Here is a 13,659-nt window from a genome sequence, read left to right on the forward strand (position 1 = left end):
AGAGTGTGGCAGATATGATACGCGAGTTGGGATGGAAGTCATTAAAGCAAAGATGTTTTTTCGCCACGGCGATATCTATTTATGAAATTTCAGTCACCAACTTTCTCTTCCGAATGCGAAAATGTTTTGTTGAGCCCAGCCTACGTAGGTAGGAATGATCATCAAAATAAAATAAGAGAAATCAGAACTCGAACAGAAAGGTTTAGGTGTTCGTTTTTCCCGCGCCCTGTTCGGGAGTGGAATGGTAGAGAGACAGTATGATTGTGGTTCGATGAACCCTCTGCCAAGCACTTAAATGTGAATTGCAGATGTAGATACAGAGGAGGATGTGAGATAGCAGGGTAAGGGTAAAGGAACACTAGTGCTGCCTGTGTGAGCATGCAAGTATGTAGTGAGGACAAGAGAGCTGCTTGCCAGGCACAGCATTGGGAGGCTGTGCTGGTGGGATGGGGGCTATAGGAAGAGGAGAGAAATTGAGAAGGAAAAATGATTATACAGGTGCACTGGCAGGACAGAAGGCATGTGTGTAGGGGTGGAGTGCAAGCAGGAAAGGGGTTAGGTAGGTGGAGCTTACAGAATGAAGGATATGTTGCAGAGAGAGTTACCATCTATGTAATTCAGGAGAACTGGTGTTGATGGGTAGAATCCATAAGGCACAAACAGTGAAGCAGTTGTTGAAGTTAAGCACATTGAGTTGCGTGGTATGCTCAGCAGCTGAGTGTGACCACGGTCTGGCAGTGGCCATTAATGACACACAGCTTGTTACAGGTCATGTCCACTTATAATGTGGCTCAGTGGTTGCAACTTAATTGATAGCTCACATGCCTGCTTTCACAGGTGACTCTGCCTTTGATGTGGTAGGAGATGGCTGTGACAGGTCTTGCATCTACGTCTGTCACGGGGATATGAGCCATGGGGCAAGGGGTTGGGAGCAAATGTGGAATACAGATGGACAAGGATATTGTGTAGGTCGGGTAGGCAGTGGAATACCACTGTGGGAGGAGTGGATAGGATAGAGAAGAGGATATTTCTCATTTCAGAGAATGACAAAAGATGACTGAAATCCTGACAGAGAACATGATTCAGTTGATACATTCTGAGGTGGTTCTGAGTCAGCTTGCTCCTCTGTGGCTGGACAGTATGTTGGGAATGGCAAATGACTAGAAACACAAATCATGAGAGACTTTTTTCTGGACAAGGCAGGGAGGGTAATATCAATATGTGAAGGCCTCAGTGAGACCCTTGTCATATTTGGAGAGTGACTACTCATCATTAGATGCAATGAGCAATGGTGGCTAAGCTTATGGAAGAGAGTTCTTGGTGTGAAATGAGTGGGAGCTGTCGAAATGGAGGTATTGTTGGTGGTTGGTAGCTTTGATGTGGATGGAGATACTGTTGTAGCCGTACTTGAGATGGAAGTCAACATCAATGAAGTTGGGCTAAGGAGGACCAGATGGAGCAGCTACTTCTACATGACTATTCTGCAGTTCACACTGAAGTGCTTAGCAGGGTTCATAAAACCATAGCCACACAGCTACTCTACTGTTCCACTCTCGAACAGCGAATGGGAAAAGCTAACACTTAAACCTGACATGCAAGTTCTGATTTTATTACAATGATCATTTCTCCCTATGTAGATTGGTCTCAACAGAATATTTTCACATTCAGAGGAAAAAGTTGGTGATTGAGATTTTGGGTAAAATCCTACCGCAGTGAAAAACATCTTTGTTTTAATGATTGCAACATCAATTCACGTAGCATATCTGTGACTATCTCTCTCCTATTTCATGACAGTACCAAATGAATTTCCCTTTTTTGAATGTTTTTAATGTCCTCTATTAATCCTGTTTTGTAAGGATCCTATACCGCACAGCAATACTCCAGCAGAAAATGGACAAGCGTACTGCAGACAGTCTCTTTAGTGGACTTGTGTCTTCTTAGTGTTCTGCCAATAAAACACCATCTTTGGTTCAACTTTCCTACAACATTACCTAAATGATCATTCCAATTAAACTCATTAATTACTGTAATTCATACATATTTAGTTAAACTGACAGCAAATGGGGGTGGGATTCTGGGGGGTTAGGAAGAATTCATCTAGATGGTCCATGACAGCTATGACCAATTGTGTGATAGCTAATAATATCTAGCATATTTTCTCACTGCGTCTATCTGCCATTCAGTGTCTCCTCTATGTGGTGAGTGGCAATGTCTCCTTTTCCTTTAATACAAAAACAAGTAATAATGGTTCTTTTTTGCCACCTAATATCAGTTTCATTTTTGCTAAGCTCTGCATGTCTAAAAATGCACAGCCACAGCCTAAATACCATGTCAATCAGAAATTTTGCACCATACATGGCTGACTGAACACATCTGAATACATCAAGAAGAAGGCAAGAGTATTTCACCTACAATAAGATGTAGAGAAAGAATATCTATTCAAACTAATCTTTGTGTTGATGATTACTTTACTTTTTATTAATGGAGTGTAGATACATTTTCTTAGTGAGTTGAATATTTTTGTAGTATGGTATTGGTGAATATTTTTTAGGATGTGAAAATAATAAAACTTTTATCTGGCCCTTACTCTTCATCTTTAGTAGAAGAAAGAATTTCTTGGGAAGTTAAATACATAAGTTCTCAGTGTATTCCAGACTCTGAGAGGATTTACTTCGATAACAGTCTAAACAAGTACATTTCCCTAAAATCTATATCCATATAAATGGTTTAACACTTTTGGTGTAGTATCCTGCACCATGGCTTCTTGGACAAACAAAAAAATACACAGTTATACTGTGAGTCTTCCATCTACCAACAAAATAAATGAAAAGGTTGTATTTCTATGAAACATCAAGCAATTGCTGTGGTTCTATATAGGCTAGCAGGGCTCTGAACTTCACATAATCTAAGACAGGCACTACTACACAGTAACTAAATGAGACTGAAGCCAATCTCCACTAAAGGTGGACAAAACGGCCACGACCATCAAAAATAATGGTCATAAATGAATAACAAAACTGGTATAAATGCTTAACTATGTATATCAGAAAAACAATTCAAGAAATGTTGCTGTGTAATCAGCACATGCAGGTAGCAACAACATATAAACATTTTTCAATGTGTATCACAGTTTACAGAGTATTTTCATTACTGGCCTTTTTTACTGACTGTAAAATATACAACAAGAAGTAAACATTAATCCAAGGCAGACTGGGTTTATATCTACAGAATTAAAACCATGCCATCATAACTATACTTTCTATATGCTGGACAAGAGTAGAAATATACATGTCAGTTCCACAAGAAAGTATACATCATAATTTTAAATGTAATATCCACAGCAACATCTCTGGTAGTGGTCTCGAATCTGTAATCAATGCACTTTTGCACAGAGTACAGATAAACAGTTAAATAAGCAGTTTGAGAGTTGAATGCTTTGTCTTGTCAGTTGAAATTTAAAATGAGTGCAAAATACTCGAAGCGTCACAAGGCAGTACTCCTTGTGAATCATCCAAAGGAACCAAAGATGTCATATGGAGCTGCTGCTAAAATTCTTAGAGTGTCAAAGAAATTCATTGCAAAGTAGGTCAAATGATATTTAGAGGTTGGAAATGTGGATGATTTACCAGAGAGAGGGCTAATCTGCCAAGCTATAATTGATAATGGCAGCAGTTGGATTAACTATTAGGTAATTGTGCAGTTAGTAATAACATGTATTTTCATGTAAACATATTTTTATAATAGTGTGTTTTATTTCACACAGATAATGGTGTACACTGTCTTGTGGAACTGGTTGTACTTAAGTTTGAAAGGTTTAATTATTTCAGTCAAAAACAGTGCTGTAGACAAAATTATTGCACTGACATATTGAAAATTGACTTTACAGCTATAACAACAGACTTCTTTAGTTCTTTCTTACTGGTTATTGCAGAGAAATTCATCAGTTTACTTACCAAAAGATTAACATATGGTGCAAGTATGCCTCCCACTCTAGCACATGTTGAGCTAGCACCGAGAGCAACATTACGAATAACAGTTGGAAACTGTTCTGTTGAGAATATGTACAATGTACCATATGCTGCAGTTATCCCAAGCTTTCCAATCATGGCAAATGTAATTATCAGCCATGTCATATCTAAAAGTGAAAAGATGCAGTTAATCAATATATAGAGAGACTCTTTCTCTCTCTCCCTCTCTCTCTCTCTCTGAAGCAACAAAGAAATTGGTATAGGCATGTGTATTCAAATACTGAGATATGTACATAGACAGAGTACACCACTGCGATCAGCAATGCCTATATAAAACAACAAGTGTCTTGCACAGTTCTTAGATCCATTACTGCTTCTACAATCACAGGTTATCAAGATTTAAGTGAATTTGAATGTGATGTTGTAGTTGGCACAAAAGCAATGGAACAGAGCATCTCTGAGCTGGTAATGAAGTGTACCATGAACATCGGGAACGCAGTAAAGCATCAAATCTCTAACATTGCTGCAGCAAGAAAACAATCCTGCTAGAACAGGACCAACAATGACTGAAGAGAATTGTTCAAGGTGACAGTAGTGTAACCCTTCTGCAAATTGCTGCAGATTTCAATGCTGGGCCATCAACAAGTGTCAGCGTGCAAATCATTCAACGAAACATCATCTATATGGGCATCTCGTGTTCGGCACTTCTGCATGCTTAGCGAGGCCCTACCCCATATCATCAGGCAGATGTACCAGTTTCTTTGGCTTTTCAACATGTGTGTCCACACACACACACACACACACACACACACACACACACACACACACACACACACAATATGGATGTAGTTCTCCAGTTTCTCCCAGGATATTTGTCTATTGAACGTAACACCCATGGTCTGTTTGATCACAGTACACATGATTTATCTGCTGTTCTCCATTTTAATTTTTATGACTAGACATCAAAATTCATACTTTAAGCTTGTGTTATTATATTTATATAAGCTTAGAAAGCATTAACAACCAAATCCATAAAAATGTGTTCATTTTATTTGGATGTAAAAGTTGCTATGACGCTGCATCAGAGAAGGGTCATATAGATGACAGTGAGAAAATATGTACACCATGATTAAGTTTTCATATGAAACTGTTTGTCTCATCCATTCTAAAACTAACTCCCATGTTCCAAACTTCCTAATCTTCTTTCTGAGCATCTTAATCACATTATTATTACTGATTTCAAGTTTTCCAATAAATGCATTCCAGCCATCATTTATTAAATAGTTTCAATCATTTTAATCAAAACATTTTTAATGTCATTTATCTGGAAGTATTTATCTTATGACTGCAGTAAAGCCCCAGTTAGCTGAACTAAAGGGGAGTAAGCCATTTAAGATGACTTTTTTTTTCATTGAAGCCATGAAATTATAATATGTACTACAGTATTTTGTATTGTACATATTTATGAAAGCTTTGAAGGTCGAATGAATTCAAAAATCTCATTGTAGGCAATGCTTATGTTCTTCATTACATTTAAAATTACAGTTTTACGACTACAGTATACTAATACTGTTCTTCATAGTTTACAGCACAGCACAAAAATAAACATATAACAGAAATAAACAACAACTCAAATGCACGACTATTGGTGGTGTAGGTTTGTTCAGACTGGTGAGTCGGTGGGTGGGGAAGCTACTCAAGGTCAGGTGTTCACCTCTTCCCACCAACCACCAACCACAGCCCAGCACACTCTTGACTCAAATTTTTCTGTCAGTACAGAATTTTTATTTTTATTTTTTTTAATCTGCGATTTTTGGTGTTGTTTCAGATAATCCGTATTTCGGTTGACCCGAGTTTGGCTAACCGGGCTTTACTGTATATTTGTACACATCAGGTCAGGTCTAGCAATTAAGAAAAAGTGTGTGTAACCTTGTCTTCATGGGAGCTATGATAATCCGATATGTACTCTGTCAGTAAATGTATATTAAAAATATTCTGAATTTATTTCCACTTATGTGTGCAAAAATTTGTGGCCACTGCAGCTCAACCCTAAGGCCATGAGACAACAAAGAAATGAGTTTTTTATGATTAAATTAGGCTTGGCAGCCTATACTCATTGTGTTGATCATTTGTGACACTTTAAAGTGATTTTCATTGCAGAAAATAAGTACTTTATATTCGCTTTTTATTTATGTGTCCAAGTAGACATATTTATTTATTCATCAGTCATGACAGAAGTAACAAGAAAAATTTAAAACATGATAAAATTAGATATTTCTGTTTTATCCTTTCAGCACATTTAGAACAGTCTTTATCATCAGATGATGAAATTGATTCAGTTAATGTATGTTACTCTCAGCCATATCAGTATGATACAAATTATGCAAGAATGCAATTATGCAAGGCCCTAAACACACACACTCATGTGATGAAAATAAGAACAAAATGTGCAAGAAGCCACACATACAACAGCTTTCTTTTTCCTACATTATTCTGTTAAAAAATACAGAAAAATACATACTATGAGGCACAAAAAGTGTTAAAAGGAGCGCAGCACCAGCTAGAAGCATTGTTCCACACATCAATGTTTTACGACCCCATCTATTCAGAGTAAACAGTAAAATTATATTTGCTGGAAACTCTACTGCTCCCGCCATGAAAAAATTTAGATAATCATTTCCTCCAAGATTTGATGTGTTCCATGACAAACCCCAATACGTGCCACTTATGACAAACCTGTAAAAAAAAAAGGCAAAGTATGCATGGACATATATACTAGTCACAAGTTGAATCTGAACAATAACATACTGTAATTATGTGGATATGCTCTCTTTATTAATCCACACATTGGTAAAATGAACATCTGCCTGCGCATTTAAATGTAGTTATACATCTACAGCAGAGAGAAGCCTTTCTTCTTGTGAGATTTGTAAATGTTGCCAATATTTAACATTTCAAATCACAATCTGTGTGCGTAACCTGCGCACTTCACATTCAATTTTAATGACTTCAGTTAAGGCAGCTGAGAACGCAAACACAGATACAATCATTATGAAAATATTGAATCAGTGTGGACAGAGAATCATTTACCTCTACCTGATGGGGCACCTCAACAATAGTTAAACTACATTTTATCTTACAATTTGTATTTTGTTACAATTAAGGCTCTGTTAAATTTGGTGGAGAGGCTACATATTCTTCTAGACAGTGCAAAACCTTTTTTCATCTAGTGACAACCCTAGGCACAAACTACTACTAACATGAGTGCAATAAAAATTCTAGCAGCACATTGGGTTCCCAGTGTTCTTTAGACATGTTTGCCAGGACCCAAACTAACAGTCAGAAAAGCACATTCAACATACAAAAAAAAGTTATTATTTACAGAAAATAAAGTTTGCTGACATTACAAATATCAGACTTAATGTCCTTGCTGATAGAAAACACATACAGCCTAGTGATTGATGCAGCAAAACAAAAGAGTCTAAATCATACAGCATTATTTGATGATAAACCTACCAGTGAGGTAAGAATGCTCATCAGAACTTCCCTCAGGTAACAGATAAATGACAACAAAGGCTGTTTGTCATTGGAAATGCCTTGAATCAGAAGACATCCAGATAAGTCAGCCCAACATTCAACATCTCAAGAACACTGGGTATCATTTAGCACTTAGCCGGAAAGAGTGCTGGGTGCCACTAATGGAAAACCAAACACTTCAGAAGCAAATGTTGAAAATTGTAGCCATCGGCATTATTGAATCATGTTCATCTTTAATTCTAGTGAGAAAGAATGACTGTAGTGTGTAGTTCTTTGTGGACTATTATGTATCAGTTAGATAATTAATCTCTCCTCTCCCATTGACAAGATCTTGTGTTGTTCAAGGCGAGGAGGTAAATATTTTCATCAGTATCTACTAGTATACTGAAGATACTACTAATCAGAAAATAACTACATCTCATGCTGGGGGTGCAATACAGTGACACTATGAATGTGTAATGTGCCAATCAACTCAAAAAGGATACTTTTTCCACTTTTCAGGACTACAAGACTCATTAATTCTAAATGTCTATCAGTTTACCTGTTTCTGCTGTCAGTTTCAAGAAAGTAAGTCTTGCAACTTACTCTGAGGATGGCTGGACAGTAAGCAGCTGAAATATCTGTGGAAGAAATTTTATTTGTGCAGCTGCATGCCCAAAATTTAATGGACTATTCATTACACTGTGGAAAGTTGAAAATGCACAAGTAAGTAGATGCTTTATCTGAATTTGTTTGATGTAAGCAAAGTTTTAGCCTGTTTTGTTCAACATAATAATTATAATAGCTTTAACTGATCTGTTAAAATTACATTTTTAATAAAGCTGAGAGAAAAACTTATGACTGCCAAAAAAGTATACAATTCACAATTTTTAATTCATATACATTCAAACTTGAAATTAGAATCTCAATCAGATCAAATTGTGGGTAGTTAAATTATTGTCAAACAGTCCTGCTTCACTTCTGTAAGTAGTCGCATGGAACAGGCCTAGCTCTTGTATCTACACTCTCATAATGTTGTTACACATGAACTATTGGAATGGGAACAGGAGTCAAATAAGAATGGGCTAGGAAATATTACTGATTGGAAAGCCTCTTTTAGAAATACTGCAAGAATCCATGGAAGGATATTTGCAACAAAGGGTAGACCTAGAGCTTGTGGTACATGTGATCAAGTTGTTTATATCTGGGATTTTGTCAAGTCACATGAGGAATGCTTCCTCCAGCTCTTCAGGCAAAGTTATTGTTGAATGGTGGTCCAGTGCACAGAAACCAACAACTGTTGTGTTATGGCTGCAGTGTTGAGCTTGGCAATGTCATGAAAGAGCAGCACATTTCTGATCAGATCAGTCCATGTTTTTGACCAGCAGGAATCCTGAAGTTGATAAAGAAGATTGCAGCATTAATGGTCAAATATTTCTGAAAGAAATCAACCACTAGACAGCCATAGCTTGATTTTCATCAGTACCCTCTACCTGTACCCTCTGCCCATACCCTGTGCCGGATCCTTCATTATTCTACATAGATCATTTTTTTCAGTGCTGTTATGCTGTGTCTAAGTTTCATTAAACATAATGATTTTTACCAAAAATGTTTCATCTTATTATTTGTCCTTTGTATCAGAGGTGTAAGAAATTTCAATTACAGCATCTTTTTGATCTTCACTCAAAATCAGACATTAGACAGTTTTTACAGTTTCCAACATGCAATTCAACAAAACCACATGTTTTAATTTCACAGAATGGGTTTATGATTAGTGAAACTGAACAGTTCAAATTTCTAGGTGTTCAGATAGATAGTAAACTGTCATGGAAAGCCCATGTTCAGGATCTTGTTCAAAGACTTAATGCAGCCACTTTTGCTATTTGAATGGTATCTGAAGTGAGTGATCATTTGACATGAAAATTAGTCTACTTTCCTTATTTTCATTTGCTTATACCACATGGTAATATAATTTTGGGTAACTCTTCCCATTCTAAAAGGATATTTTTTGCTCAGAAACGGGCAGTTAGGGCAATAAGAGGTGTAAGTTCACGAACCTCTTGTCGACCCCTGTTCACTAGTGTGGGTATTTTGACATTGGCCTCTCAATATATATATATATTCCTTAGTGTCATTTATTGTTACCAATATTAGCTTATTCCCAATAATAAGCAGTTTTCACTCAATTAATACTCGGCAGAAATCAAACTTGCATTTGGATCAGTCTTCCTTAACACTTGTGCAGGAAGGTGTGCAGTATACTGCTGCATCCATTTCCAATAAGCTACCACTCAAATTCAGAAAACTCGAATCAAAACTGAAGAGTTTGCTCATGAGTCACTCCTTCTATTCTGCCAAGGAGTTCCTTGAAAAATTAAGCTGATTCTTCTTGTATTGTTGACTGCATTTACTTAAAGTTATGGATTGACTATTTTTTGGTTCATAAACATTTTACTTTTCTATTATTACTTTTATGTTGTAATTTCATGTACTGACACGTTCCATGACCTTGGAGATTTGCTCCTCAATTTGGTCCTATGGAACTTGACGTGTAAATAAAATTTAAAAAAATCATAACACAATAACCTATGTCTCCGCACATTGCCAACCTCTTCCAAATGACTTGACTGCTCACCAACACACCTAAAATGTGACAGAGATTATGAGCACAATTAAGTGTTGACTGCCTTCATCAAGTTCATAGGCAGTCCTAAGGTTCTGTGCTGTAGTGCCAGTGGGTCATGTAACTGACATGCTCTTGTTCTTTCTTCATTATATCAGTATCTCACTGGGGGTTATGGAAAGGTTCTGTCCCCAAAATGAGGGAGTAAATTGAAAAATAAACATCAAACTTAACATTCAAACAATGGAAACTTCAAGTTGGAACATCAACAATGCAAGGGAAAGGTAGATTGCTTCTTACCATGAAGATCACATGTTAAGTTGTAGACAGGTGCAACAAAAAGACACTTGCTCATTAGCTTTCAGCCAAAGACTTCATCAGAAAAGGATACGCACACACAGTCATTCACAAAGCAAGCACCCTCACACACACATGACCGCCATCTCTGGCAGCTCGGACTGAATGTTTGCATAAAGTGTGCTTGCTTGTGTGAATGAGTGTGTGTGTGTTTCCTTTTCTGAAGACGGCTTTGGCCGAAAGCTAATGTGTAAGTCACAAAGAAATTGCAGACATGGCTGTGAATGGACATTGATTTAAGTCAACAGGGAAAGTTGACAATTTGTGCTGGACCAAGATTCGAACCCGGGTCTCCCACTTAATAGGCAGATGTGCTGACCACCACTGTGTCATCCAGACACAGTGGTCATTGCAGTTGCACAGACTACCCTAGCAGGCCTCCCATCAAACCCAAATTCTCAACTTATCCACACACTGCTAATGTAGAGTCCCTTGCCCATTATGCTCATTATTCATTGCATTTAGCCAATTCCCATAACAGTTCAAGCCTGGTGTACATCTACACTGAAGAGACCATTGGCCACCCTCAATTTAATTATATACATGTGGTGTCTGTTCTTTCAGGCATGTCCAAAAGAACATACACCATATGTATATAATGTGTAACTACCTTTCTGTTGTGCCTGTCTTCAACTTAACATGTCATCTTTATGCTAAGTAGCAATCTATCTTTTCCTTATATTGTTAATGTTAACATTCACCTTCATGATAAATTTTATTGTGACACATTTTGCAGCTACATGATGTACCTCTTTTTAGTTTGTTGTGATAACAATTGAACATGGAGAGAGTGAGGCACCTTGGGAGCAGACTTCCAACCAAAAACCCCTCCTCACATACTCAAAAGCCGTGAAATTCTAGCATGTCCAGTAGACACTCAATTCAAAGATCATTTATATTTGATTCATCCTTATAATATGATACAAATGTACTTCAGCAACCTTCTCGTTCACATTTTTTGACACAGCTGAAGGACAAACCAACATCTACAAACTCCATCACATGTATTATTTAAAAACACTGACTAAAACTGGTTAATTGTGAGAGCTCAGCATTTAGTGCTTTATTTTAGTACTATAGCTGACTAGATCCATCAGATTTATCTAGGATATGCATAATTTTATTTCAATTCTTTTTTAGAACTTGTAACAAAAATGATTTGCTGGCCAGTACATTAACTTTAGGATTTTGGCACAAGTAACAAAAATACTTGTTGATTAAAGTTATTCTCTTAGACTCTGAAGTCCTCATCACAGTTTATACTTGCACTCTAAGAAGATGCCCAGCAAGGTGGCTGAAGGGAGTGACTGAACTGATATAAAATGAATAATATGGACTAGTACTGACTGCTTTTTGGTGCACCAACTTAATCCAGCAAACAACATTGTGTTTAATGCATCTAACATATCAATATATATGATGATTTCAAATATGATTACATATAAGATTTTAGAAATTATTAATGCCCTGTATCAGTTTGGGTTTCGTAAATGCAGGTAAGTTAAAAACAAAGTTGCCTGCTGCATACTGTAATATCAACATCAAAAATTAATTAAACTTTTATCTACATCCATAGACACATTTTCAGAGATAGAAGACAGTTAAACAGTTTTTATGTAATCACTGGTGGAATTCTGTTCTTCACTTTTTAACTGATGTTCAGTTTTCTCTGTCTGCTTCCTTTTGCATAGGCATCAGAGTGAACTGTACAGTTCTGCCATTGCTCTGTACGGTTATTTTATTGTACGTGAATTTTGGATTAAGGCTACACAGTTAGGATCAGAAGCACAGGTATTGACATAAACACATTGTACAGTGCACCCTACCAGAGAAACTATTAAAAGATAAGGTACATTATATTTTATATGTAATTTGCTTATAGTTAACTCCACATCTGAATGCTCTCACCATTCCTGTTTCTTTTTTAATTCTAGGAAAAAAATCTACACATTTCCTATTATGTGGCTTCTGCCTATAAATACTGATGTGGGAGGCAGACATCTAAGCAGGCAACAATGTCAATTATTCATTTTCACAAAGTCACATCTTATTATTGAGAGAGCCATTCTAGCGATCTTTGGTGAAACTCAAAATTGTTATGTTCATATAGTTCCAAGAATATTTAAAGAGAGATATCTCTTTAAATAATTATTTCAGCAATCATATCTTTCAGGCAATTATTATTATTACTGTATTTATTGCTTTAATTTTTTTATTTGTATGGATGCCAATTGGTGACCATGACAGAATTTGATTGTTGTGTACTAATCCATGTATTATTATCATTTAATGTGTCAAATTTTGAATCCAGAAATCCCAAGTAGATGGAGAGACACAGGACGGAAGGAAAAGGGACAATTCCAGATGTGGCACATGGCAGCTTCTGTTGATTTAAAAAAAAGTTAAAACTTTCTTTTTATCACTGGCTACTTTTTTGCATAGAGCAGAAGTACAATTTTTTTTTCAAAATTTTCTATGTGCAGAACTTCTTTCAGAAAGACAATCTCAGCATCAGTAGCAGCATGTAAGTATACATTCTGAGTGTTCTCAAATTTTCAGATTCAGGTAAATTTGGGTCTGTGACATTAATAGCATCTGCTGTATAACAGTAATGCTCATCAACAAGTTTATACAAGTACAGCCACTGCCAATAATAATAATAATAATAACAATTTTTTCAAGATCTCTCACAGATGTATGTTCGCGAACTTATTTCTGGGCTGAAAAATCAGGTATTCTTACGCTGCGCCCACATAACAACTTGTGCTAACTATACATTTCCCTTGTTAAATGTTCACTTGTAGTCACACTCATTTGATTTCATTACTCCCTGAATCAAAGGATCTGTTTTTGAAGGCTGCAGTTCCTTCGTGACTAATTTTTCGTGATAATTTACTTTTATGTTCCCAGAATGAGATTTTCACTCTGCAGCACAGTGTGTGCTGATATGAAACTTCCTAGCAGATTAAAGCTGTGTGCCGGATCGAGACTTGAACTCTGGATCTTTGCTTTTTGCGGGCAAGTGCTCTACCGACTGCGTTACTCAAGCACAACTTATGACCCATCCTCACAGCTATACTTTTCTGTTAGCATTTCAAATAGATTCAACATAGTTTATATTTACATTGTGCACAAGAGCTGATTCGTGCAGCACAAACACAAACTGTCATTTGTGGAAATGATTAAACTCAAGTA

The 13,659-nt window shown here is 36.7% G+C and overlaps 1 protein-coding gene across 7 annotated transcripts in view; it reads right to left on the reverse strand.

Annotated features, from left to right (window-relative positions):
• The window catches only part of LOC126340665 (organic cation transporter protein-like), a 115,079-nt gene that overhangs the window by 5,865 nt on the left and 95,555 nt on the right, over nucleotides 1-13,659 (reverse strand). For all 7 annotated transcript variants that reach the window (XM_050001707.1, XM_050001709.1, XM_050001708.1 and 4 more), the window contains 2 exons: nucleotides 6,490-6,704; nucleotides 3,954-4,135 (listed from right to left, as the gene is read on the reverse strand). In XM_050001707.1, coding sequence (XP_049857664.1) covers nucleotides 3,954-4,135; nucleotides 6,490-6,704 — 397 coding nt within the window. The remainder of the gene's footprint in view (nucleotides 1-3,953; nucleotides 4,136-6,489; nucleotides 6,705-13,659) is intronic.

The sequence above is a fragment of the Schistocerca gregaria genome, chromosome 1 (genome assembly GCF_023897955.1).
Source record: "Schistocerca gregaria isolate iqSchGreg1 chromosome 1, iqSchGreg1.2, whole genome shotgun sequence".
Taxonomy (NCBI): Eukaryota; Metazoa; Arthropoda; class Insecta; order Orthoptera; family Acrididae; genus Schistocerca; species Schistocerca gregaria.